The sequence below is a fragment of the Eleutherodactylus coqui genome, chromosome 11 (genome assembly GCF_035609145.1).
Source record: "Eleutherodactylus coqui strain aEleCoq1 chromosome 11, aEleCoq1.hap1, whole genome shotgun sequence".
Classification (NCBI taxonomy): Eukaryota; Metazoa; Chordata; class Amphibia; order Anura; family Eleutherodactylidae; genus Eleutherodactylus; species Eleutherodactylus coqui.
Genome location: NC_089847.1, coordinates 72,875,002 through 72,899,433, shown reverse-complemented (window position 1 = coordinate 72,899,433; position 24,432 = coordinate 72,875,002). Strand labels below are relative to the sequence as shown.

The following is a 24,432-nucleotide window of genomic DNA, read 5'->3' as shown; positions in this document are numbered from 1 at the left end:
TGGAGGTCCCTACCAACTCTACATTCTATGACTATTGTTGCTGTAACAGCTCTGGGCCATAGCTTCGTTGAATATTTTTGGGAAGTTTGGGCCCCGTTTGTTTTTGAAAATATGATAATATTCGTTTGAAAACCTTTGGGCCTGGAGCTGTTTTTTTGTGGTGCTTATAATTTTCAGGATTTCTTGGTTTGTGATTGGGGCATTAAGATAATCTAGTTGTTCTTGACATAAAGTTGGGAGATTTATGTTCTTCAGAAATGCTGTAACTTTCTTCAGAGGGCTAAACTATTTGAGGGTCTTCGCTAAGGTTGTAGAGTTTTGAAAATAATTGGTTAAAGGGGTTGTCCCGCACCGAAACGGGTTTTTTTTTTTTCAATAGCCCCCCCCCCCCCCCCCCCGTTCGGCGCGAGACAAACCCGATGCAGGGGTTAAAAAAGAAAACAGGATAGTGCTTACCTGAATCCCCGCGCTCCGGTGACTTCTTACTTACCTGGTGAACATGGCCGCCGGGATCTTCTCCCTCGGTGGACCGCAGGTCTTCTGTGCGGTCCATTGCGGATTCCAGCCTCCTGATTGGCTGGAATCGGCACGTGACGGGGCGGAGCTACAAGGAGCCGCTCTCCGGCACGAGCGGCCCCATTCAGAAAAGAAGACAGGACTGCGCAAGCACGTCTAATCCGGTGATTAGACGCTGAAAATTAGACGGCACCATGGAGACGAGGACGCTAGCAACGGAACAGGTAAGTGAATAACTTCTGATAACTTCTGTATGGCTCATAATTAATGCACAATGTACATTACAAAGTGCATTAATATGGCCATACAGAAGTGTATAACCCCACTTGCTTTCGCGGGACAACCCCTTTAAAGCTTCTGCTATATCTCATGAATTACTAAGCCTATAGTCTGAATTCTGTTCCTTCAGGAACGGGATCTTAGTCTTAGTTCTTTTCTGTTTTATTCTGCAAGTCATGAGTCTACTGAATTTATTATTGGCCATGTACTAAGTATCTTTCTAAGATTTACGTTGCTGGTCATGTTTCATTAGTAAGTTGTCTCTCAAATTGTCTTGCTTTCAACAAATCTCTATGTGATGCATTAGTTGGGTTTTTTTGTACTGCGATTTCTAGTTTTTTTTCTTATTAATGATATAAGTGTGTTTAACGATTTGGTCTTTTGCCATTTAAAGAGCCCTGCTGCATCATTATGCCTCTAATCACCGAATTGTGTGCGTTCCATATTGTGAAAGGATTCAATTCAGATGTACCATTATTTATAAAGAAGTCTTGAATTGGTGGATTGCAACTTTTCCCTGTAGGGGAAGATTTTCATTATGAAGGTGTTACTGCGCCAAATGTTTGTGTATAACTCAAATAGGACATCAAAGTCAGAAAAACTGGTACATGATCTGACCATGAGGTAGTCCCAACCGAGACTTTTTTTCATCTTTGGAAGGAGAAAGAAATCCACCAAAAATATATGTCCATTCTAGAGAATGTTCTGAGCCTCGTTGAGTAAAAGGAGTACTCTATTGTTTGCATCTGAAGGACTCATAAAGCTCTTCCCTCAGCAGCCATAGACAAAATGGGTGCAGCTATCCTACTCCAACTGTTAGAGCTTACTGTTCTATCTGAGATCATGTTAACCCCTTAACGACCAGCGCATAGTGTTTTTACATCCTCCCAAAGTGGGCTTTATTCTCTGAGGACGTAAAAACATGTGTCCTGCAGAGAATAAAGCCCCTTTGGCTGTGGACGTGACAACTCCATGCTGTCGGTGTCCGCAGGTAGCCGACAGCATGGAGCGCCCCCCCCCCCCCGACATTGCGATCAGCGCTAAATAGTAAATAAAAGTACAAAAAAAGTTAAAGATTCAGCTGTCCTGATGGATCGCCGAGGTCCGCCGCACTGCTCCCCGCTCTCCTGCCACTCCGGGCCCCGAAACTGGTCTTCTGCGCATGCGCGCCAGTCGGCATTACATCAGCCGCATGCAGAGAAGGCCCAGCGGCGCGGGAGATTTAAAATCTCCTGGCTCCTGTAGGTAGCCGGGAGGCAAGAGATGTCAGCGGGGACCGCGGTGAGCGGTCCCCGGTACCGCGGGGGGCGGTGAAAATACTCACCTCAGGTCCACCGATGTCCCCCGTGTTCCGGGACCCGAAGTCCCCCTCTGCGCATGCGCGCCCGATGATTGACATTGGGCACGTGCACAGAGGGGCTCGAGCCCTGGGAAATTCAAAATCCCTCTGCTCCTAGCTGCCATGTGTAGCCAGGAACAGAGAGATTATACCGGGGACATGATCACTGTTATCCAATGGATGACAGTGATCATGTAAAGAAAAAAAAAAAAATGTGTAACAAGTTAAAAAAAAAAAGTAAAAAATGAGATGAAAGTACGTACATGAGGCCCCCGGATTTATCCGCGGACCTTACCCCAGCTTCTGCGCATGCGCCCATCGCCAAAATGGCGGACGCATGCGCAAAAGCTGTGGATTGACAGGATAATTTAAATTCTCCCTGCTCCTGGCTACAAAACGTAGCCAAGAGCCTGGAGATTTCACGGAGGGCCGCAGTGAGCGGTTCCTGATCACGTGTTCGCCATTATCCAATAATGGCGATCACGTAAAAGTTTAAAAAAAAAAATTTGAAGTTTCCCCTCCCCTCACCGATGCAATCGGTGAGAGGAGATGAAACTTTTTACCGGAGGCCTGCGTATTTGAACCCCGACGCGATCCTCCTCCGTGAACCTTCCCGAATTCTGTACATGCGATTGCCGGCAAAATGCTGGACACATGCGCAGGAGTCGGGGAGCCCAGGAAATTTAAAATCTCCTTGCTCCCAGCGAACAACAGTCGCCGAGAGCCTGGAGCAGTGACTGGTGGCCTCGTTGAGCGGTCGCCAGTCACGTTTTAAAAAAGTAGCGCTCTAACATAGGTCGGTCTCACATGACTGGATAGGAATTACGGATTCCGCATGCGTCTGATCCGCGGTAATACGCAGATCAATCGCATTGGATTACACAATTCCGCTCACATTAGCGGGTTGGAATTGTGTAATCCACTCGCAGAAAAGAGAACGCAGCAGGTTCTATTTTACCGCGGCTATCCGCAACATAGAGCCTATTGTGCTCCATGGTCGCGGATATACCCGCAGCCCATACGCAACTACGTTGTATACGGGCTGTGGGTACCCGCGTCATCGCTAAGCGACGGTGCAGGAAATACAAAAAAAAAAAAAGGTGTACTGCGCATGACCACCTGTGTGAGTGCGCAGGGTCACAGCCGGGCTCACAGATGAGATCCACTGCGGGCCTCCGCAAGCGGATTCCGCCTACAGCTGCGTGAGCCCGGCGTTAAGACCGCTACCTGTAATACATATTTTACAAGAAGCCCCGGGAACGCTTGCCTTCATGCAGTTCCAGGAGCAGCTTGTTGAGCGCCTTCTGTGTGAGACCGCCGCACCTCATCAAGCTTGCGGAAACTCACGGAACGCCACTTTTTACACCCCATACCCACCACTGAGGTCAAGAAATGACCCCCAAGAAGCATGAGAGGAGGGGGGATACCGGTTTTATTGCCCCATGGGCCCATTTCAACCAGCCTCCGTAATTACCCCTGTCTTCGGAAATACTACACAGTTCACATTACTTTTATCTAAGATTTGCGAATGCCGAAAAGGGCGCGGAGTGTGTGTGGGGGGGATTTTTAGGGAGTCAATTTTTATTCCGTACAAATAAGCAATGGGGCCTGGGATTTATTCAGTTGTGCCCTGAAATCCAACGGGTGTTCCCTCCTTTATAGGCCTTGCCATGCGTCCTGTAAGTAGATGAGGGCCACAATGGGTATGTTTCTGAACACGGGACAAACGGGGGGGTATCCATTTTGGGGTGAACGTCTGCATTCCTATGTACACTGTACAAAAAAACTGTTTTTAAATTTAAAAAATTGCCAAAAAAATTGAAAATCGTAACTTTTTCCTTCTGCTTTGCTTAGATTCATTCAAATACTGTGGGGTCAAAATACGCAGTACACCCCTAGATGAATTTGTTAAGGGGTCTAGTTTTCAAAATGGGGTCATTTGTGGGTGTTCTTTATAGTTTTGGCTGCTCAATAGCTGTATAAGTGGGCAATGGGGCCTGAAATTTTTTCAGTTGTACCCTGAAATCCAACGGGTATTCCTTTCATTGTAGGCCTAGCCATGGGTCCTGTAAGTCTATTAGGGCCACAATGGGTATGTTTCTGAACAAGGGACAAACAGGGGTATCTATTTTGGGGTGAAAGTCTTCATTTATATGTGTGCTGTACAAAAAAAACTGTTTTTAAATTGACACAATAGCCCAAAAAATGAAAATCGTAATTTTTTTCCTACTGCTTTGCTTAGATCTATTCAAAAATTGTAGGGTTAAAATACACAGTACACCCCTAGATAAATTCGTTAAGGGGTCTAGTTTTCAAAATGGGGTCATTTGTGGGGGTTCTCTATGGTTTTGACCGCTCAAGAACTCTACAAGTAGGCAATGGCGCCTAAAAGGACTTCAAGCAAAATCTATGTTCTGAAAGCCACCGATTACTCCTTTCATTTTGGGCCCCATTGTGCATGCGGACATAAGATTAGGGCCACAATAGGTATATTTCTGAAAACAGCACAAACAGGGGTATCCATTTTTGGGTGCAAGTCTTCATTCATATGTGTGCTGTACGAAAAAAGCTGTTTTTAAAATGACAGAATTGCCGAACAAAACGAAAATCACAATTTTTTCCTTTTGCTTGGCTTGAATTCATTCAAAAACTGTGGGGTCAAAATATGCAGTACACCCCTAGATAAATTTCTTAAGGGGTCTACTTTTCAAAATGGGGTCATTTGTGGGGGTTTTCTATGCTTTTGGGCGCTCAAGAACTCTACATGTGTGCTATGGGGCCCAAAATTTCTGGTTTGAAAGACACTGACTACTCCTTTCATTTTGGGCCCCTTTGTGGACTCAGATACACGGGAGAAATAGGGGTATCCATTTTGGGGTGTAAATCCTCATTTTCATGTAAACTATAGGAAAAAAATATGTCTTTAAAATGACAGATTTGCAAAAATATGAAATTTTACTTTTTCTCTAAATTGAATTAATTCCTGAAAAAAACCTGTGGGGTCAAAATACTCATGACACCCCTCAGTGAATACATTAAGGGGTGTAGTTTTTAAAATGGGGTCATTTGTGGGGGTATCTATTATTCTGACACTCATGAGCCTTTCCAATCTTGGCTTGGTATAGGAAAACAAAGTGTTCCTCAAAATGCTAAAAAGTAATGTTAAATTTGTACGTCTCCTAAATGGTTAAAAAAACACGAAAGTTTTTCCAATGTGCGCCCAAAATAAAGTAAAAGGGTGGAAATATAAATCTTAGCAAAAATTTCTATATTATGTTTGCACATATTTAAGATATTGCAGTTGGAAATGTGAAAAAATGACGATTTTTTCAAAATTTTCCCAATTTTGGCGCTTTTAATAAATAAACATTCTATTGGTCTATTTTTTCCGCCTAAATGAAGTATAACATGTGGCGAAAAAACAATGTCAGAATCGCTTGGATATGCAAAACCTTTCTGGTGTTTTTCCATGTTAAAATGACATGTCAGATTTGCAAAATTTGGCCTGGTCGTTAAGGCGCAAACAGGCTTGGTCACTAAGGGGTTAAAGTACCCACAGATTAGCAGTTGGCATTTTTGTATCCTCTTAGTCTTCCTCATTATTTTCTTTAGAAATTAAGTTAGCATGTATTTGGCGCATATGCTTTAACTATTGTCAGAAGAAACCTATTCATTTTACAGACCAGTACTATAATTTTACCCCCTACGTCTACTTCAGATTCGAGAAATTGAAAATCTACAGTCCTTCATGGTGATGAACTACTGCTTTTTTCCCTCCATATTCGCCATCATAATTGTTGGGCATTTTTGTTTTGCAAAGTACATCTCTTGTAAGCATATTATTTCTGCATGTGCAGCTAAGGTGTCTCTCCATAGGAAGGATAGTTTTTGTGGGGAGTTCAGTCCTTTAACATTGAGACAGGAAGTTCACACTCATGGTGGGCTGTTGTATTGGCGCTGTGGCGCTAAACCTTGTGGTTTCGTTTTCTTTGGTTTTCAAAGATCTTCTGCTTGTGGTCATTGGAAATATATTTTGGTTCTTCAGAAAAGGAGACGGCTTTAGGAGTGATTAATAGATGGGATAAATTCAGGGTGAGAAATTCAACCTGTAAGGTTGAGAAAGAACTTTGGGGAAACATTGCATCAACTTTCTTCCTCAAGGCACATGACATTCCTCTGCAGAAGGGATGCTTTGGGGGGGGGGGGTTAAATAGTCCAGCCGTTTCAAGACCGAGACCTCCCATGTTGCAAAAAGGAGGTTCCGTTCCTTTGCAGATAGAAGATTTTCAGAGGATTCGCTAGAAATTCTTTTCCCATTTTGATTTAGATTCAGCCTTAAGGGCTACTTGCCCAGTCTATTCTGAATGCAACCTTGCTGGGGTGTTCAAACTGGCTTCCTGAAGGCTCCAGTTTTGTAGGAGCGTCTGTCCCTCTTCAGGATTCTGTATGAGATGTACTTTATCGCCTTTGCATACTATCAACTTGAGTGGGAATCCAGGGATTTGCTCTGGCTGCCGTATAGAGGCAGGAAGGAAAATTTTCCTCCACAGGAGCTAACTGGCTTGCAGGGTTTTTTTTGCCTTCCTCTGGACCAATAAGGGGGATGTTAAACCAGGCTGAACTAGATGGACATGGTCTTCAGTCAGCCTAACATACTATGTTGCCAAGTATTTATAAGGGATTTTGTTGCCTCGTAGTATGAGAGTAAGGGTGTGGAATGTGAGAGGGATGCCATGGAGACTTGTAATTCCTCCTTTATCAAACTCCTAATGTTTGCCTCAAAGGCCGCTCTTCTGCCAAAATTTTTCCCGTGAATTCTTCGCATAATGATTTTTTGCAATTATCATCCAATCTCGTATTGCAGACACCGCATTTTCTGGCCCATTTTTTTGGGGTCCATTTTAACCTTCAGACCCTCTTTTAGCAGTTTGAAAAACATATGCAAAGAATGGGGAAAAGGAAAAAGTATGCATTTAAATCAACACTGACATTGCCCATCTATACATTTTTCAGAGTTTGCAGGAGGCCTGCCTCTCCACGTGCTGCTGAGCTGTCTCACGCTGACATGCTGAAGCGCTTCCTCTGACTGTAGGATAACCTCCACCAGGGGTAGAGCTTGTGGGTGGAGACAGATTTTTGAGTTTTGGTGCCATTTCCAGGTCCCCAGGTAGCCACAAGATGCAGGGGGATAAAATGAAACACACACACAAAATATCCCCTGCCTAACGCTAACGCAGAAGGAAGTGCAGAGCTTGTTAAAAAGGATTCAAATCAACAAATTGCTGGGCCCAGATGGAATAAATCCAAGGGTATACATGACAAGATGCATAGACAGCTATTTCTTATATTTAGGGACTCTATTGAAACTGGGATTGTACCACTGGATTGGCGTATTGCCAATGTGGTTCCAATATACAAAAAGCGATTTAAAAGATCCTGGTAACTACAGACCAGTAAGTCTCACTTCAATAATTGAAAAATATTCAAGGGGTTTCTGAGATGCAATCCTGGAATACCTCAAGGAAACCGGTTAAACTCATCAGCATGGGTTAATGAGGGGTCGTGGGATAGTCTATTGCTCTTGTATATCTAGATTTTTATAAAGCATTTGACACTGTGCCGCATTATAGGTAGATATATAAAATAAGACAGCTCGGTCTAGGCAAAAAAGTCTGTAGGTGGGTAAAGAACTGACTCGGAGATACAAAGCAGAGGGTGGTAATAAATGGTTCATATTCTGATTGGGCCACCGTTGCTAGTGGGGTGCCACAGGGTTCAGTATTCCCCATTCTGTTCAATATATTCATCAATGACCTGATAAAAATGCACAGTAAAATATAAATATTTACAGACTAAATGAAATTATACAAGATAATACGGTAGGGACTGGTTATTAGTATTGCGCCAGCTTATTCTGCAGCGCTTTCAGGTAATTTATTACCCCCCAGCAAACTGGATACTAATTTTACCGGCCTCGGAAGGATGGAAGGCTAAGTCAACCATGAGCCGGCTACTTGAACTATGCAGGGATTTAACTTGCAAACATCAGGTCGTGAGTGAGAATTCTGCTGCCTTAACACTGCGCCACACAAGGCCCATAATACAACAGAAAACAATATAGTCTGCAAGTGGTCCTAGATAAGCTGGGGGCTTGGGTAGAAAAATGGCAAATGAAGTTCAATGTTCAATACTGATAAATGTAAGGTTATGCACATGGGCAGGAGAAACGGATGTCACCAATATACACTAAATGGGGTACTGCTAGGGAAAAGTGAGATGGAATTGGAGCTGGGGGTACTAGTTTACTGTAGACGTAACTGGAGCAATCAATGCCAGTCAGCTGCTGCAAAAGCAAATAAAGTCTTGGTGCATTAAAAGAGGTATAGGGGCAAGGGGCGAGAGCATTATTCTTCTACTATATAAGGCACTTGTCAGGCCCCACATGGAATACTGTGTACAGTTCTGGACACCGGTCCTCAGGAAAGATGCAGCAGTGCTTGAGGGGGTTTTAAAAAAGCAACTATAATAAACGGAATGAGAGGACTGGAATACTCAGAGAGGCTATCACAATAGGGAATTCTTATCGTTAATTCCTTTTCCACAAGTCCATCATGACCGCACACATGGAGGTTGCCCTTTGACCTCATTGGGACAGGAAGAGGAGAGTTCTTAAGGCCAAATCTTTTGTTACTGAAAAACAGATGTACTAATGTTACATACACAGTAAGCACAGTCCAATAGGGTGGGAAAGTATGTGCTGTCATGATAGACTCATGGAAAAGGAATTAACGGTAAGAATAATTCCCTATTTCCCATTACGCCCATCCTGACAGCACACATGGAGGAAATACCAAATTATTACATACACATCAGGGGAGGAAAACAGCCTGAAGGACCTTTCGTCCAAAGGCCAGCTCCCCTTCAGAGTGAAGAAGCAACCAATAGTGTTCGTTAAAGTGTGGATACTAGACCAGGTAGCAGCCTTACATATTTGTTCGGTTGAGGCCTCCCTGCGTTCAGCCCAAGAAGAGAGCCCTTTTGGAGTGGGCTTTTATTCCTTCGGGAACTGCTAAGCTTTTTTTAGACTGATATGCTTCCTGGATAGCTAACTTTATTCATCTAGCAATGGTATCCTTTGAAGCTGCATTTCTTTTGTTTCTACCCCAAAACTGAAGGAACAGATTTGAGTTTCTAAGTGGTTCCAAAACTTGTAAAAAGATGTTAGACGAGCTGTGTTAGCCTAAGTTATGCATGCGCTGTTCTTTGATATTCTTAAAATTCTGACATAACGAGGGCAGGACAATTTCCTGCTCCATATGAAACTTAGAAACAACTTTTGGAAGAAAACCGGGGTCAAGTTTTAGGATTATTCTGTCCTCTAAGATTTTTAAGTAAGGTTCTCTACAAGACAGGGCTTGTAACTCGCTAACTCTTCTGGCAGTCATTATGGCTGTTAAGAAAGCTATCTTAATTGACAAATTTCTGAATGAAATGGAATCTAGAGGTTCGAATGGATGCTCACTAGAGATGAGCAAGCGTACTCAAGGTAAATTACTCGAGCGAGTATAGCCATTTTCGAGTACATGCCTGCTTGCCCGCTCATCTCTAATGCTCACATAGGCTATCCAACACCACATTCAGATCTCAGGCCGGAATAGACTTCCTAATGAATGGTTTTAGTCTATCAGCCCCCTGGAAAAATCTACGTTTCCATCCATTTTCACTTAGTTGAACAAACACCGAGCTGAGAGCTGCAACCTGAACTCTCAAGGTTCTGGTTCAAGACCATCCTGCAAAATTTCCAGAATTTCTGTTAGGTCAGGATCGCTTACATCCAGACTATCTGGACTATACCATTAATAAAATTTTTCCCAAACTTTGGAATATATTTTTGAGGTGGATTCTTTACGGCTTTTTGAGAGTTTCCATTACCTTAGCCGGAAGTCCTTGATCCCTCAATCTGCACCGCTCAGGAGCCAAGCCTTCAGTTTCAATTGATGGACCTGACAGAAGACTGGACCTTGTGACAGAAGGTGAGGGAAAGTGCAATAGGTGTATCTATCGCCAAAGAGGTTAACAGAGGATACCAGGGTCTTTTTGGCCATGCTGGAGCTATGAAAATGACTCTGGTTTGACTGTTCTGGATTTTCTGAAGAACTCAAGCTATTCGTGGAAGAGGTGGAAAGGCATATGCCAGATTCATATCCCAGTTTTGGGACAGAGCATCCAATGCCAGATTTTTTTTCCCTGAATATCAAGGACATTGACATATTGTATTTGTCCTTTCTGCAAATAGATCCACCTGAGGAGAACCCCATCGGGCTATTAAGGACTAGAACATGTCCACATTTGGGGACCAATTTCCCGAGTTCAATTTTTTCCGACTTAGATAATCTGCGACCGTGTTCTGGGAGCCTTTTAAGTATACAGCCGACAGCGACCTTACGTTTTCCTCTGCCCAAGTAAATACCTTCTTAGGCGATGTAGGTGAGTGTCTGGTTCTGCCCTGGTGGCGAATAAAACAGACTGCTGTTACGTTGTCAGATAGGATTTTCACATGTTATCCTTGAACTGTATCACCTGCTTGAACCAACATCTCCCAAATTGCCCTAAGCTCCCTATAATTTGATGACTAGGAACTGATGTAATCGACCAAGAACCCTGCAAGTTATCTGCCATTTTTGCACCCCAATCTGATTCACTAGCGTTAGTATTTATCACAATTGACGGAGACAGACACCATTGTACCCCTTTTTTAAGGTTACATGGCGATAACCACCAATCTAAGACTCTTTTAACCCCTACTGAAAGCTTAAACTACCCTTTTGTTGGAGGGTAGAAAGGAACACCACTTGCAAGAGTCCAATAGCACCCCAAGGAAAACTTTCCTAGTATCCGGCACAAGGCTTGATTTATCAGCCATGCTAGATCAGCGAATAGGGTCTCTCCCAAGTGTTCCATGGTACGGAAATCTTCTGAAATGATCAATAAATCGTCCAAATAAGGAACTATATTAAAGGGGTTGTCCCGAGGCAAAAGTGACTTTTTTCTGCCCAGTCCCCCTAAATCAAACATTACAATGTACACGTGTAAAGAAGGTTTAAAGAAGGTTTCTACTCACCATTCTAGCGTTTCATCAACTTATAAAACTTCTTCCAAAGATGGCCGGTCCTTTCCCAGGGATGCACCGCGGTCTTCTCCCATGGTGCACCGTGGGCTCTGTGCGGTCCATTGCCGATTCTAGCCTCCTGATTGGCTGGAATCGGCACACGTGACGGGGCGGAGCTACGCGATGACACGTAGAAGGGGCGGAGCCAGAACGCCGCTCGTGCCCAGACCGACCAGAAGGGAGAAGACCCTTCTGCACAAGCAATCGGGCGATTAGACGCTGAAATTAGATGGAGCCATGGAGACGGGGACGCCAGCAACAGAGTGGGTAAGTGAATAACTTCTGTATGGCTCATATTTAATGCACGATGTATATTACAAAGTGCATTAATATGGCCATACAGAAGTGTATAACCCCACTTGCTTTCGTGGGACAACCCCTTTAACTCCTTTTTCCCTAAGGAAACCATTTGGTTCAATCAATTTTTGAAAAAATTCTTGAAGCAGTTGAGATGTCAAACAGCAGGCATATAAATTGAAAATGAAGAATTTTAGAACCTATTTTGAACGCAAATCTAAGATTTTTTGATATGAACAATGGATAGGTACGTGAAAGTATGCGTCTTTTAAGTCTACTGTGCACATAACATTTGATTGCTTAATTAAAGGAATCGTGAAACTAACAGTCTCCATTTTAAAACAGACAATTAGATATATAATTAGTTAGGGATTTTAAATTAAGAATCGTCCTAAACTAACCATTTGGTTTCGGCACCAAAAATAATGGGAATAAAACCCAAAACTGTGCTTCGAGGAGGGCACCGAAATAACTGCACCTATCTGCAACGGCTTTTAAACCCCTCCTCCAATCTTGCTTGGAGAAGGGAAGGGGCATCTGGTTTGGTGTAACCAAAAAGTTCCTAGAGGGAAGGGAACAAAACTATTCTATACCCTGAAAAAATAATCTCCAGAGCCCAGGTATTTCCAGAAACCAGGGACCAAAGGGACCATCTCCCTGCAAACTGGGATAACCTACCCCCTACCGGACTTGCGGATTTATTTACGCTCGGACCTTGGAGGGAAGAAGGGGGAGGACTTACCCTTACCCCCTTTTGGGTAGAACCACCTGACAGTCTCCCCTTTGCCTCGCTGGTATTTGGTGCAAAAAGGCTGCCTGAAGGGACCCACGCTGCTCCTAGAGTAATCTGTTGAATCCCTTGTCCCCCTGCCTTCTCTAGGATCTTGTCCAATAGAGGACCAAAGATATCCCCCTTGAAAAGGAATTGAACAGGGTTTATTTTTTTGAAGCAGTGTCACCTGGCCAAGCCCTGGGCCATAGAGCCCGCCCAGCGGCTTTGCCCAATCCTGCATTCTTGGCGGCAAAGCGGACATACTCCGCCGAAGTTTTGGCCAAGAACGCTGTAGCCTTAAAGGGGTTGTCCCGCGCCGAAACGGGGTTTGTTTTTTTTCAAGAGCCCCCCCCCCCGTTCGGCGCGAGACAAACCCGATGCAGGGATAAAAAAAAAACAAAACGGGTAGTACTTACCGAATCCCCGCGCTCCGGTGACTTCTTACTTACCTTGCGAAGATGGCCGCCGGGATCTTCACCCACGGTGGACCGCAGGTCTTCTGTGCGTTCCATTGCCGATTCCAGCCTCCTGATTGGCTGGAATCGGCACACGTGACGGGGCGGAGCTACGAGGAGCAGCTCTCCAGCACGAGCGCCCCATTCAACACAGAGAAGACCGGACTGCGCAAGCGCGTCTAATCGGGAGATTAGACGCTGAAAATTAGACGGCACCATGAAAACGAGGACGCTAGCAACAGAGCAGGTAAGTGAATAACTTCTGTATGGCTCATAATTAATGCACAATGTACATTACAAAGTGCATTAATATGGCCATACAGAAGTGTATACCCCCCACTTGCTTTCGCGGGACAACCCCTTTAAGTAAAGGGATGCACTGTGCCAATTCCTCCCTAGAGGTTTTCTGCATCAAATGTGACTGAGAAAGCCAAATATTCATTGAACGCGCAACTGACATGGCCGCTATGTTGGTAGCTATCAGGCTTGCTGTAGTCTACCATGCTCTTAAGTAGACAGTCCACCTTTCTATCCATTGGCTCCTTAAGCTGTGAAGCATCTTCAAATGGAAGAGAAGTTTTTTTTCAATCAACTTTGCAACTTGAACGTCCACCTTTGGAACCTCATTCCATAGCTTGTGTCATCTGAGGTGAACAGGAGCCAGTCTTTAAACTCTGGATATTGACAGTCATTTTTCAGTCTTCTCTCATTCTTCCTCTATAACCAGACTTAGCGTCTGATTTACCCGAAAACACTTTCGGCGTCTTGACCTCAATCCGCCAAACATTTTGCCCCGGATGGACCTAGGCTGTTGAACGTCCGCCACTTCCATTGTATTGCGCACCGCCATTATTAACTCTTCTAAATCTTGGTTTGAAAAATATTTTTACTGTCATCCTCGACAATGATAGGCGTAGTTGATTCTAAAATATCACCATCAGATAAATCCATGTCTGAAATATCCAAGGAGAAAGAAATCTGGAACCGAGTATATGCTGTTTTTGCTGGCCTAGAAGGCCCAGGCTGGGGCTGGGAGGCTGGTTTGGCTTTTATTGCCTGTACCTCCTCCCTCACCATCTGACAGAGCCCATCCACTAGGAACTGCTGCTCCTTTTTCACAAGTGGACTACTTATAGTAGATGCACTCCCCATCACCTTCCAGGCTGTCAATGCTTGTTGCACCACTCCACGAAGACAAAAAGAGCTTACTGCACACATACAGGTGAGCTTGAGGGGAAAAGGCTCCATTTTATTTGAATTTGGCACCTCCTGCTGTGTGTAGCGTCTGGCGTCATTGCGTCGCCGCCCTGCATTACTATATGGTCAACTAGCGTGGCTGCATCATTATTATGCTGCTAGTCAGCGTGCCACATCATTATGCGGCTACATCACTGCGCCATTCGTGTGGCCACGCCATCGCGGGCTCACTCACCGCTCTTGTCCTGGGCGCTCAACACTGTAGGAATGCCCGGCCTTTGCAGAGGGGCATGATCTTATGGAATCTGGACTGAGTGAATGGATCCATGTAGCCTCAGTCTGGGCTCTCTACCGCAGAGATGCCGCAGTATTTGCGGGAGGGCGTCTTTCCATCGACCCTCTTGATGAAAACCGCCAGGTCCTGGTAAGACGACCTCCATCCTCTGGCACACGTAGAGACTCTCCCTGTGCCCCGTTGGGACCAGAACACCACTGGAGAATAGCGGTGGAAGGGGGCCTTAAGAACTCTCCTCTTCCTGTCCTGAGGTCAAAGGGCAACCTCCATGCGTTCGGTCAGGCTGGATGGATGTAATGGGAAATTGGGATGATTCACCCTGCAAAAAAAGCAGTTAAGGGGCGACCAAATAACTATGTATAAATACATTAGGGGACAAAACAAGGAACTCTCCCATGATCTTTTTATACCCAGGACTGCAACGGTAACAAGAGGCCATCCCTCTACATCTAGAGGAAAGAAGATTTCATCATCAACACAGAAGGTAAGAGCAGTGAGACTGTGGAACTCTTTGCCTGAGGACGTGGTGATGGCAAAGTCGATAGGAGTTCAAGAGGAGACTAGATGTCTTTCTAGAGTGCTATGATATTACAGGATAGACATTAAATAACCAGTTCAGTTGTTGATCTGGGTCTTGGAGTCAGGTAGGAACTTTCAAACATTGATCCTTGGATTATTCTGACTGCCATTATGGAGTCCGGAAAGGAATTTTTCCCCCCAAATGGGCTAAATTAGTTTCTGCCTCGTTGGTTTTTTTGCTTTCCTGGAAGCTGAACTAGATGGACATTGTCTTCTTTCAGCCTAACATTCTATGTTACCATGGCAGAGACTTTGGAAGACTGTTTCTAATCTAAATGTCAGAATCCATTATTTCGCTTTTGGAGGGAATTGCAAAGTGAGATGCTGCGGTCAGAGGCATGGCAGAGAAAGGAGGCGACAGTATGAACATGTGACCTTGCTGCATGTCCTGCCCAGAATCTCAATAATGGACCTGAAAGATTTCGCCACCGAGAGAGAGCGTGCCTATTCAGGATCAGGACCCTGCAGAGGCATGGCAGTAGATGTCTCTAAAAACAGGTTCACTGACTGTTCTGGGAAGCAAGCAGCTCATGCAAAGAGACTCCTGCTAACCACATAAGGCCGTGCAGTACTGGGTTTCCCCCTAGAACCCTAGCTGGCAACTGAGGTTCCCCTCTGCATACCATACCACAGGACTTTGACATAGTCTGACGTATATTCGGACATTCCGTATATCCAGGCTGAATTACTGTCAACCCTAAATATTCCAAGTATCTGCCCATGCTTGACAGAGCATTAGCCCAAAAAGTTGCAACTGCGTACTAAGTGTGAACATCAGGGCTGTTTCAATAAAACCAAGCATTTAAAAAAAAATCCAGCTATTTACTTCTGATACTGAGATTCTGGGACATTGCTCCACGTCTGATCTGCATGAGGGTGTGCTACAAAACACTATCATCGACCTAAGATCCAACAATATAGCTGTATATGCAGAAAATAAAATGTCTACCTGCAATGTCTGAGAGGTATAGGTGGGCTAGGGTGGAGGAGCTGCATAGGGCACAGATAGTTGACTGAAGCAACACTGCATCATGCCACTGGGGATTGTCACATGGTGGCGGCTAACAGAAGCGATTGAAACAATTATAAAAGTGGTTGAACTCCCCACAAATGCAGTACAGCCCAGGAAAGACCCCCTAAAGGGAATGCCCCCTCCCACCTCGGCCACCAGAAACACAGGATGGGAAGCACGGGAAAGGGCAGGGAACTTAAACCTGTGAGCAAACATACTCCCTTTTCCTGGAGTGGAAGAGCCAAATGCCAGAGCATCGATATCCAGCCTAATCCTTCAGTTTCTCACCTTCCTTTGGTTGGGGAAGGAGAGTCCAGGGATCTCTGCGAAAGGATCTTCACTGGCACGTCAAAAAAAGTTAGGAAATCTCTGTTCCACCTTGCCTTCAGGAAGTAGGGAATCAGCAGGGAAATTAGTGGCAACCCTGATCTTCCTCCTCAATAGGGGGATTCTATCTGTGAAACCCAAACAGTCTAAGGGACTCCAGGATCTTGAAGACTTGCAACAGGAAGGTCTGCGTCTTATGGACACTAAGCTAAAACTGACTTAGCTAAGTGGCCACAGGAGGAATATAGTTGGTACGAGGAATCAACTCAAGGTCTTCGCTATGTCCCCCAGTGACACAGCTAGAAAAAAAAAAAAGGATTTTCAAAATCTGGCTTGGTTAAGAGGTTAAGCTTTCTGAAGCACTAATACAACCATTAATACAAGAAACATTTTACTGGCGTTTCCCCTTTAATACTCCCAGCTGCAAGACCTCAGATTTTACATTAAAAAATTAGAAATTTCACATTGTCATTAACCACCTTCGGGACTCATTCATTAAAAAAAAAAAGTTTTAATAGAAGATAAGCTTTTATACAGAGTCAGACAAAAGCAAGCAAAAGGGTGTAAAATGCCAAATCCTTTATCTATATCCTATAACCTTACTTTCAGTGAGACAAAATTCAGCATCCAATTGCAAATCACATCAGTTTCGGGAATGAACAGTCATACTCTAGGAGGTCTGGACAGTGAAGTACACAAGTAAATATCATTAAGTTTATGTAGCCACTAGAGTATTAAGTGTGATATAGGGCCAATGTGTCTACAAAAAAAACTGACTGCAGCCCCTCTTTAAAAAAAAAAAACACTTTGGGCAGTGGGTACATTTTCTCTGAAGGTTGGTGTCCACGGGGTGGGATCACCAAGAAAGCAGTCTATATTTATATCTAAGCTTATATTTGTGTCGTTATGTTTGCACACTCACATTAAACATCCTAGTCACTATCGCTGAAATCTGAATGTAACATTGATCTGAATGATATGCTTTAAAATGTTAAAGTTGCCATAACAGCAACCACCGTAAATGATGAAGATTCAACATTACATTGAAAACCTATGAGATCCCTTTAATCTACTGCAAGTATTACTGACATACTAAAGTGATTGAATTCTGTTAGACTTAACGTCAAGGACAAAATCTTGAGACAAAGTTTAGAACTGTATGCTGATCCTCATTTCCTTTCTTTGGGGAGGGGGTGGGGATTTATCCACTGGGCAGGGTTCTTATATGTAAGGCAAAGTGCCCTGTCACTTATCAATTGAAGTATTCAGTTTTGGGGAGGGGGTGGTGGAGGGGCAGGAGGCATAGAAAATGGGGGTATTCCAGGAACACCCATCCCCATCATAGTGACAAAGTTGGAGGGATCTATGGGAGGAGGGGGAGGAGGTGGTGGAGCATAAAGCAACCCAGAGGTACCAGGAGGTGGTGGTGGAGGAGGTGGAGGAGCACTTGGAGGCAGAGGTGGTTGGACACCAGGAGGAGGAGGGACAAGGGAGGCACTAGACTGGATGGCATTGCTAGAAGCAGCATTGGCAGCTCCTTGTTGCTGCTGCCATGGAGGCAGGGAAGCTGAACCAGTGTTGGTGTTTTGAGAGCCTAAAGAGAAAGAATAGGTCAAATTAAAATGTATAATGAGAACACAATGAAAACAAAGCACACAAAGTACAGATGCTAAAAAAGTAACAGTCAGAACATTGGCCAACATTCAAAAGTTTATTTGTGCCACGTTTGATGCATTTTACTCCAAAATAGTGTTCCCTGTGTGATAATTTGTAAAAGTGGAATGTAAATTGTGGCTCAGTGCTTTGCCAAAAAAAAAACAAAAAAAAAACACACCTCTACTTAAGATACTCAGGTGTGGAAAAAGAGCTACTGTTTTCTCTAAAGCAAAAGTTAAAGGGGTTGCCCGCGAAAGCAAGTGGGGTTAAGCACTTCTGTATGGCCATATTAATGCACTTTGTAATATACATCGTGCATTAAATATTGGCCATACAGAAGTTATATACTTACCTCCTCCGGTGTTGGCGTCCCCGTCTCCATGGCGCCGACCGAAGCCTTCTTCTGCCTGGATTAGACGCGCTTGCGCAGTCTGCTTCTTCTGTCCCACTGAAGGGGCCGCTCCAGCGTGCTCACGCCGCATAGGTCTTCGGCGCATGCGCAGAAGACCTCTGCGGCGCAAGCACGCCAGAGCGGGACAGAAGAGGGCAGACTGCGCAAGCGCGTCTAATCCAGGCAGAAGGCGGCTTCGGTCGGCGCCATGGAGACAGGGACGCCAACACCGGAGGGGGTAAGTATATAACTTCTGTACGGCCAATATTTAATACACGATGTATATTACAAAGTGCATTTATATGGCCATACAGAAGTGCTTAACCCCACATGCTTTCGCGGGACAACCCCTTTAACATTGTTGTAGATTTTTCAAACTTGGTTTGTTGCTACCTGCGTCAATAAATTAACCAACTCGTAAGGCTCCTTTTACAGAGAGCGATAAATTGTTCGCAGGAGCAAATGATGATAGTTCGCTTGTTCAGCCTGTAAGTACAGGCAGATAAATTCCTTGCAAATGCGTTCGTATATCCACAGGCGATAATTCGCTGACTGTAAACCGCCGGCGAATCACGCTGTCTGAAGCTTTCCATAGCGTTGCTGTCCATGAGCAGAGAATCATTCAGATTCTCCGCTCATGACCAGCAATTCGCAGATAGGCTGACAGCGGAGATCAGTCTCCCGCCTCCTGCTCCCGGGCAGCGGCTCCCGCAACGCCCATGGACAGGCAGCCTTAATCCCATGACAGATCCTCAATCAGTGGTTAAAAATAATTAACTTTTTATAAATGTGGGGCAGGATCCTTAAAACTTATAACTGTTCTGCAGAAATAACCCCCCCCCCCCCACAAAACAAATATAATTTCCCATTTAATAAGCCACAAAAGTTGTTCACATTGCCCCCTAGATCACAGGAATGTAATAAACCACTCACTTCAAGGGTTTTATCTCACAAGACTTTCATTGTGAAGTCACCCAATAACAATACATCAACATCTATTACACACTTTCTTTAAATCTGACTGAACCGTGCTTATTACTTGAGCCTATGCTTACTAATATACTGATACACAACACAAGGTATGAGCACACAACCCTCAGCATGCAGATGGAAAGATTGCTATATGGAGCAGCATTGCACGGGTACAAAATACTGAACAGCCACGCACACACCTGCCACATATTGAGCGGTTGGGGTTACTTCCTATATTTGCATCTAGATAAGGCTTACAAAAGGTGCCCGTTCCACTGGTACATGTACTGCACCATGCAGGCTTACAACCCACAAATGACACCACATACAATGCAGCCCAATGGGTTTTGCTCTATTAGAAGAGAACCACACTGGCTCTCGCACTGTGTTTATCATTCTTGCAGCACACGGTCCGGCTTTAGATGCTGGAGGAGCCCAGGGTGTCAGACGGTGTACATGACGTTTGAGGGGCTGGGCAATCCACAGTCTGAATCACATGTGGCATCATTCATAGCTTGTAAGCCTCCATAGTGCACTACATGTAACAGTGGAACCAGCACCCTTTGTAAGCCTTATCTAGGTCCAAGTATACTACTCAGCAACCCTCACCCCTCAATATGTAGCAGATGTGTGAGTGGCCGTTCATCAGTATTTTGCACCCGTACAATGCTAATTTGCATGCTGGATTATGCAGTATCTATACCCGTCCTTGCATTAGTAAGCATGGATGTCTTCTGTGATTTTGAAATTAATATAGGTCCCTTTTTGTGATTTGACTGAGTCGTACAAGCTGCCATCCTTTTCCCTGCAACTCCTTGCTTCTGTCTGGGATCATGGGTCGGCTTAACTTGTACTAACAAAATAAAAATTGCGCTAGGTTGCACTTCAATAGAAAATAAAATAGAAATTTTGATCCAACCTAAATGACTTTCAGTAGTTTTTCTCACTTGACCTGTCTCCTAAAAGCTCGGAGTTTATAGATACCAGCAGGATAATAATCAAGAATCACAGAAACCAACCAATACACACTGATAATAAAACTTGGAGAAGCAGGCATCAGGGCTGCCTGATCTGCATGTTCACCTTGGAGTGCGTAACCACTGTCCAACAGTCTGCCATCTACAATACACTGGGCAATATCTTCTGATTTTCAGTAATTATATATTTATTGAGAGGATCGAGTGAATGTCTGGTAAGACAACCCCTTTAGGTATTACTCACTTTGCTGCCAAGGTAGAGGAGCTCCAGGTTGTGGTGGTCCACCTGTATTTTGTTGCTGCTGCCAAGGAGGCAAGGAGGGTGCAGATGGTGGAGGTGGTGGCGGTGCAGGACCACTAGGAGGAGGGGGTGGTGGAGGAGGCATCAAACCCATAGGGTGTGAGTGCATGAGACCTGAAGGGCAAAGGAAATTAAATGAACTTGGGAAGTTTTTATTGTGGTTCTTTCAACTATTAGTCCAAGTTCTTACCCATAGGATGAGGACCAGGTGGATGTGTTCCTGGATGAGGCTGCATCCAGTGGGGGTGTGGTCCTGCAGGATTAGGCTGTAGGGGAGGACCATTTCCTGCACCACCCATTGGGTGAGGGAAGGAATGAGGGGCACCATGCAGGGATGGGAATGGTCGATCAGTTGCCATCCAAGGTGGCCGATTCTGAAAATAGAAAGCAACAATTTATACATCTATTCAAATGGGATACATGAAAACATTTCACACACTTCATAAAAAAAATAAAATCAAGCACAAAGACGTAGTTTTGCTGCAAAACTTGGCATGTAGTTATACCCCACGCTGATATGCAAAAGATTAGATTTGTGGTGTGATTAGATAAACAGTCTTGCCACCTGAGGCCCAATAAGTGGTTCCCCCTCCATGGCTTATAAAAAGGCTCTCGCACGCTCCTTGTGCATAGTGGACATCTTTCTGCTTGTGTAGAGCTTGTTGACCACTAGACGCCTCTACAACGCAGAGAAGAGATTTCGTTCAGTTGACAGTTTGAGCGCATTATTGGAATGTGAGAAGCAGGGTGGTCGTATCGACGTATTGCCCGCCACGTGGGCTGTTTTGACCAGTCTATTAGGTGGTGTTGGGACCAGTTGATGCCTGAGAGCACACAAGGTGATGGGACTCAGGACGCACTCGACTGACCACCAGTAGAGAGGATTATCCAACAAGCACAAGCAGTTCTAAGTGTTTTGTTGTCTGCCATCCAGAGACAGGTGGCGCCATCATTACAGGCCCTTGTGTCAGTCGGAACCATTTCCAGGCGCTTGGCTGAAGGACATTTGGTCTCAAGTGACCATTGCGTGGACTGCCTTTGACACCCCACCTACTGTCGCCTTCATTTGCAGTGGTGTTAAGAAAATGGACTGCCACAGAGTGGTATCGAGTTATCTTCCGTAAGTTTAGGTACTGAATACGGCTGTTTGTGTCTGGAGACCTTGAGGTGAGTGCCTCAATCCTGAAATTGCTGTGGAGCAGCAAACTGCCCCCCACTACCTGTGTGATGTCAAGGGGAGTCATTGCATATCACAGTCGGTCATCCCTACTAGTGGTACAATGGACAATGACAGCTCAGCGATACATTCAGGACATCCCCAGCCACATGTGTTCCTCTCATGGCGAGGCCTCCAAGAGGCATTTTCCAGCAGGATAATGCTCGGGCACACACAGCAAGGGTGTCATAGGAAGCCTCCACACCATTGTCACACTTTTGTGGCTGCCCAGTCACCAGATTTAATTGCCAATAGAACATGTGTGGGACCATCTGGGATGCCAGCTTAGACAGCTTACAAGTTTGTACAATCTAGAGGCTCAGTTGCAGCAAGTGTGGAATATGCTGCAGGATACCATACACAGAACCAGTGTGCCTCCATGCCCACCAGTATCACATCTTACATCCAAGTTAGAGCCTCCCTTTCTTTTAATGCTCAGTTTTCTGTAATAAATTATTATTTTGCTCCAATAATCATTTACTTTGATCAATGTTACAATCACACAAAGTTTTATTCGATTCTAACAACTTCTAGGGGATACATTTTTTTTTACATTGAGTTATTGATTGGGTCAGACATCTGTAACCTTCATAGAATCTTGGAGCCGTAGTTTGCATGTTTTTCCAGCAGAGCAAAGAAAATGCAACAGAAAACTATTGAAGTGAAGGTGGCAGTGTGCACAGCAGGTAGCCAGCGATGTGCAGAAAATGGGACTACCTCTTTAAGGTTAAAGTGTACCTTTAATTATAAACCTTCCACAAGGATCTGTTCAGACCTGCCAATTTCCTTTTTGAGAGAACTATGTCAGAGTTCGCTCATTCTGGCACCCTGTTTATACAGGTAGATACATCATTGGTTCATTCACACAAGAAAACGGTCACTCACATTCGTGGGATAAGCAAATGAGAACGACTGGTATTTAAACCGAACGATTATTAGCAAACGAGCCAATGATTTTTAGGTCTGCCTCAAATAAACGAAAAGTGAACTGTTTGATCGTTGGCTGCGTTTACACTGCATTCATTTTCACTCGTTTGCAATGATCGTTCCATGTAAAAGGGCCTTATCAGTTGTACAAGCGAAGAAACTTTATAATACACTAGAGGGTACCTTAAAAAAAACAGGAATTCATTTATTGAAAATAAACTAGTTGTACATTTTGAAACTTCAGTCTCCTTCCTGGTATTCTCCATTTGAAGAAATACATTTATCATTGCTCAAAGCATTTTTTTAAACTAGTCATTAGTGATGTCGCAGTCCTTCTGCTGTTTTTTTGCTTCAACATCAGAAAATTATTATTTGAGGTCTGTTAACACGTGGAAATAGGGGGAAAAAGTCACACGGAGCAGGATCAGGTGACTAGAGGGTGAAGCAAGGGTGTCATGGATTAAAAATTGCTGAAAACTCACAGGGCAGGTGCGTTGTGATGATGGAAGAATCAGTTACTTGTGCCATGAATATGGAGGTTTTCACCGTACAGCGTGATGCAATCTTTTCAAAACTCTCAAAATCAAAGCTTTGACTATTTCCCGCTGTGTTACAAATTCTAAGTGCACTATCCCTCTCACATTAAACAAATAAGCATGGCTTTCATCTTTAACGTCACTTATTTATATGAATGAGCCATCACAAAATAGACTAAAGACTGAACAACTTGGAAGAAAGAAAAACACTTGAGTCAAACATGACCTTCCCAAACCACATCTGCTAGCATAGGGCGTCAGAAGGGTTCCACATACGTGCACATTGCAACAGAAACCTGAACTAGTAACGCTCTGCCCACAAGAAGATTCACGTTTCTTTTGGGTACCTCCTTGTATATTATAGGAAAATGCCTGTGTCTTCACTTCAGGCTCCTTTCCTCCCAGCCACGTCTTACACCGGTCACTACACTGGAGGAAGGGGGATGATTTTCAGCTTCACTGAAGGATGCACCAGTTCTCTGTAAATCACCACCCCAGACAATCCAGTTTATTCCCAACATCCACAGTTTCACGTATGCCCTAAGCACATATCTATACTCTAACTTCACCATGTACCTTGTTTTTACATTCCTCCTTGGACACCTAACTCCCTCCATCATTCCAACGCGCCCACCACATCCTAATACACTTCATATCTGTATACAGATATCAGCTGTTGACCAGCTCATGCAGCTTTATGTATAGTGCCCTATAAAAAATGGCTGGACCATTGTACAGAACAAGCACTTTTACCTCTTATGTCCTCTAGTTCCTTAGTCGAAAAGCTCTTGTGAGCACAGCCTTCACTTGTATTGTTTATTGTCTATTGGTTTACTACCACAGTGGTACCTCGGGTGGCGAGCGCCTCAGCTTGCGAGCTTCTTGACTTGCAAGCAGGATTTCTTTTGAATTTTTGCTCCGATTTAAGAGCGAAAACTCGGGTTACGAGCCTGCCTGCAAGTCAAGAAGCTCGCAAGCTGGTTCAGGAGGGAAAGGGGCGGGGCTAATACTCACCTACCGCCGGCGTTTCGGTCCTTATGACTGTCTGCAGCGCTATTGCAGGCTGCCATGCCCTCCTCCACACCGATAGAGCATCATTTCTTTCTGGAAGCGGGGCTTGAATGCCCCAGCTCCAGCAAGCTAATGCTTTGATTGGTTGACGTGGCGCTGGATTAACCAATGAAAGCCGGCGCTGGGTTAACCAATCACAGCCATTCAA

The 24,432-nt window shown here is 44.4% G+C and overlaps 1 protein-coding gene across 3 annotated transcripts in view; it reads right to left on the bottom strand.

Annotated features, from left to right (window-relative positions):
• Positions 1-16,732: 16,732 nt before the first annotated feature.
• Positions 16,733-24,432, bottom strand: part of SF1 (splicing factor 1) — a 45,070-nt gene continuing 37,370 nt past the window's right edge. For all 3 annotated transcript variants that reach the window (XM_066582593.1, XM_066582595.1, XM_066582594.1), the window contains 3 exons: positions 20,725-20,908; positions 20,478-20,648; positions 16,733-17,831 (listed from right to left, as the gene is read on the bottom strand). In XM_066582593.1, the coding sequence (XP_066438690.1) occupies positions 17,503-17,831; positions 20,478-20,648; positions 20,725-20,908 (684 nt within the window). In that variant the 3' untranslated portion in view covers positions 16,733-17,502. The remainder of the gene's footprint in view (positions 17,832-20,477; positions 20,649-20,724; positions 20,909-24,432) is intronic.